The following is a 1244-nucleotide window of genomic DNA, read 5'->3' on the forward strand; positions in this document are numbered from 1 at the left end:
GGCTGGGACCTGCCACCTCTGCTGCCCTGTCCCACCCCACTCTAGGACCCTGCCTTGGCCAGGGCTGGTGTTGCCAGCAGGCAAGGGTGGACAGGGGTGGGAGAGTGGAGACCTCTGATGAAGGTGCCTCGCTCCTCCTTTTTGCTTTTGAGTTCTAGCTGTTCCTCCCACCCTAAACCACTCTACCATAACCCCATGATGAGCTGAAACTCGAGAGCCAGCAAAAGGCCTGTTTTGGCACATACCTGTGCAGAAGCTCCCCAGGCACACCTCTTGCTCTCCTCAACATGAGTGCAACCCCCCAGGTGCTGCCCTACCCAGACCCCAAAGGTGCTGCCCAACCCAGAGCCTCACTGGCCATGGGCCAGAGCCGGGAGAGGGAACGAGCAATTGGGGGACGTACCCAGCCTCCGTTGTCCTGGATCCAGTTGTGCAGGTGCCGGTTCAGGTACTCAGTCATCCAGGCAGCGATGCTGTCCACGAGAGGAGACATCTCCCGGTTGACGCTCTCCACGCACATCACGCCACCGAACTCGAAGAAGGCCACGATCCTGCCCCAGTTAACCCCGCGAAAGACCCCCCCCCCCCCCGCCACAAAGCGGCCCCTGGCCGTGAAGGGCGTCAGATGCAGCTGGCCGGACATTTGGGCAAAGTCCCTCTGGTAGCGGCGGGAGAACTCATCCCCTGCCTGGCGCAGGGTGAGGTGGACGACCTGGGGAACAGGGCGCAGCCCCTCGGCCGGGGGTGCGTGGCTAGCAGCAGCCGAGCCGGGGGGCTCGGGGTGCGGAGACACCAGCCCAGTGTGATCAGAGGAAGTCCCAGCAGCAGCAGCAACCGCAGCAGCAGCAGGCGGAGGAGAGAGACCTGGAGGCAGGGGTGCCCTGTCCTCGCCGGCAGCCCAGTCGTATCCCCTCTGCGAGAGTTTATAGTGGATGTACTTCAGCACTATCTCCCGGTTATCGTAGCCTCTTCTCCCCGGATGAGCCATAATTCCCAAGAGGAAGCAGCAAGAGGAAGGGAGAGAGGAAGAAGAGGAGCAGGATGAACTCAAAAAAGTAAAGCAGCCAATAATAATAAAATTAATAACACCAAAAATTATAATCCAGTTACTGTATCAGGCACGGTTTCATTCATGGTGGAGTAGGGGAGTTCTCAACGTCTCGGAGGTACTTTTGTCTTCTCAGTGTTTCCTCCTCGGTTTGAGATGCACGGTATAAATAGGGATTAAAATGCCGTAAATACTT

General features: G+C 58.3%; 1 protein-coding gene across 1 annotated transcript; it reads right to left on the minus strand.

The window, feature by feature from the left end:
- Positions 1-403: 403 nt before the first annotated feature.
- On the minus strand, positions 404-988 carry BCL2 (BCL2 apoptosis regulator; the record flags this gene model as incomplete). Its single annotated transcript, XM_010164108.1, has 1 exon — positions 404-988. A coding segment is annotated over exon 1 (585 nt), but the record flags the coding sequence as incomplete, so codon positions are not given.
- Between the last annotated feature and the right edge of the window lie 256 nt (positions 989-1244).

This window comes from Antrostomus carolinensis, unplaced genomic scaffold, assembly GCF_000700745.2.
Source record: "Antrostomus carolinensis isolate BGI_N321 unplaced genomic scaffold, ASM70074v2 scaffold22663, whole genome shotgun sequence".
In the NCBI taxonomy this organism is placed as follows: Eukaryota; Metazoa; Chordata; class Aves; order Caprimulgiformes; family Caprimulgidae; genus Antrostomus; species Antrostomus carolinensis.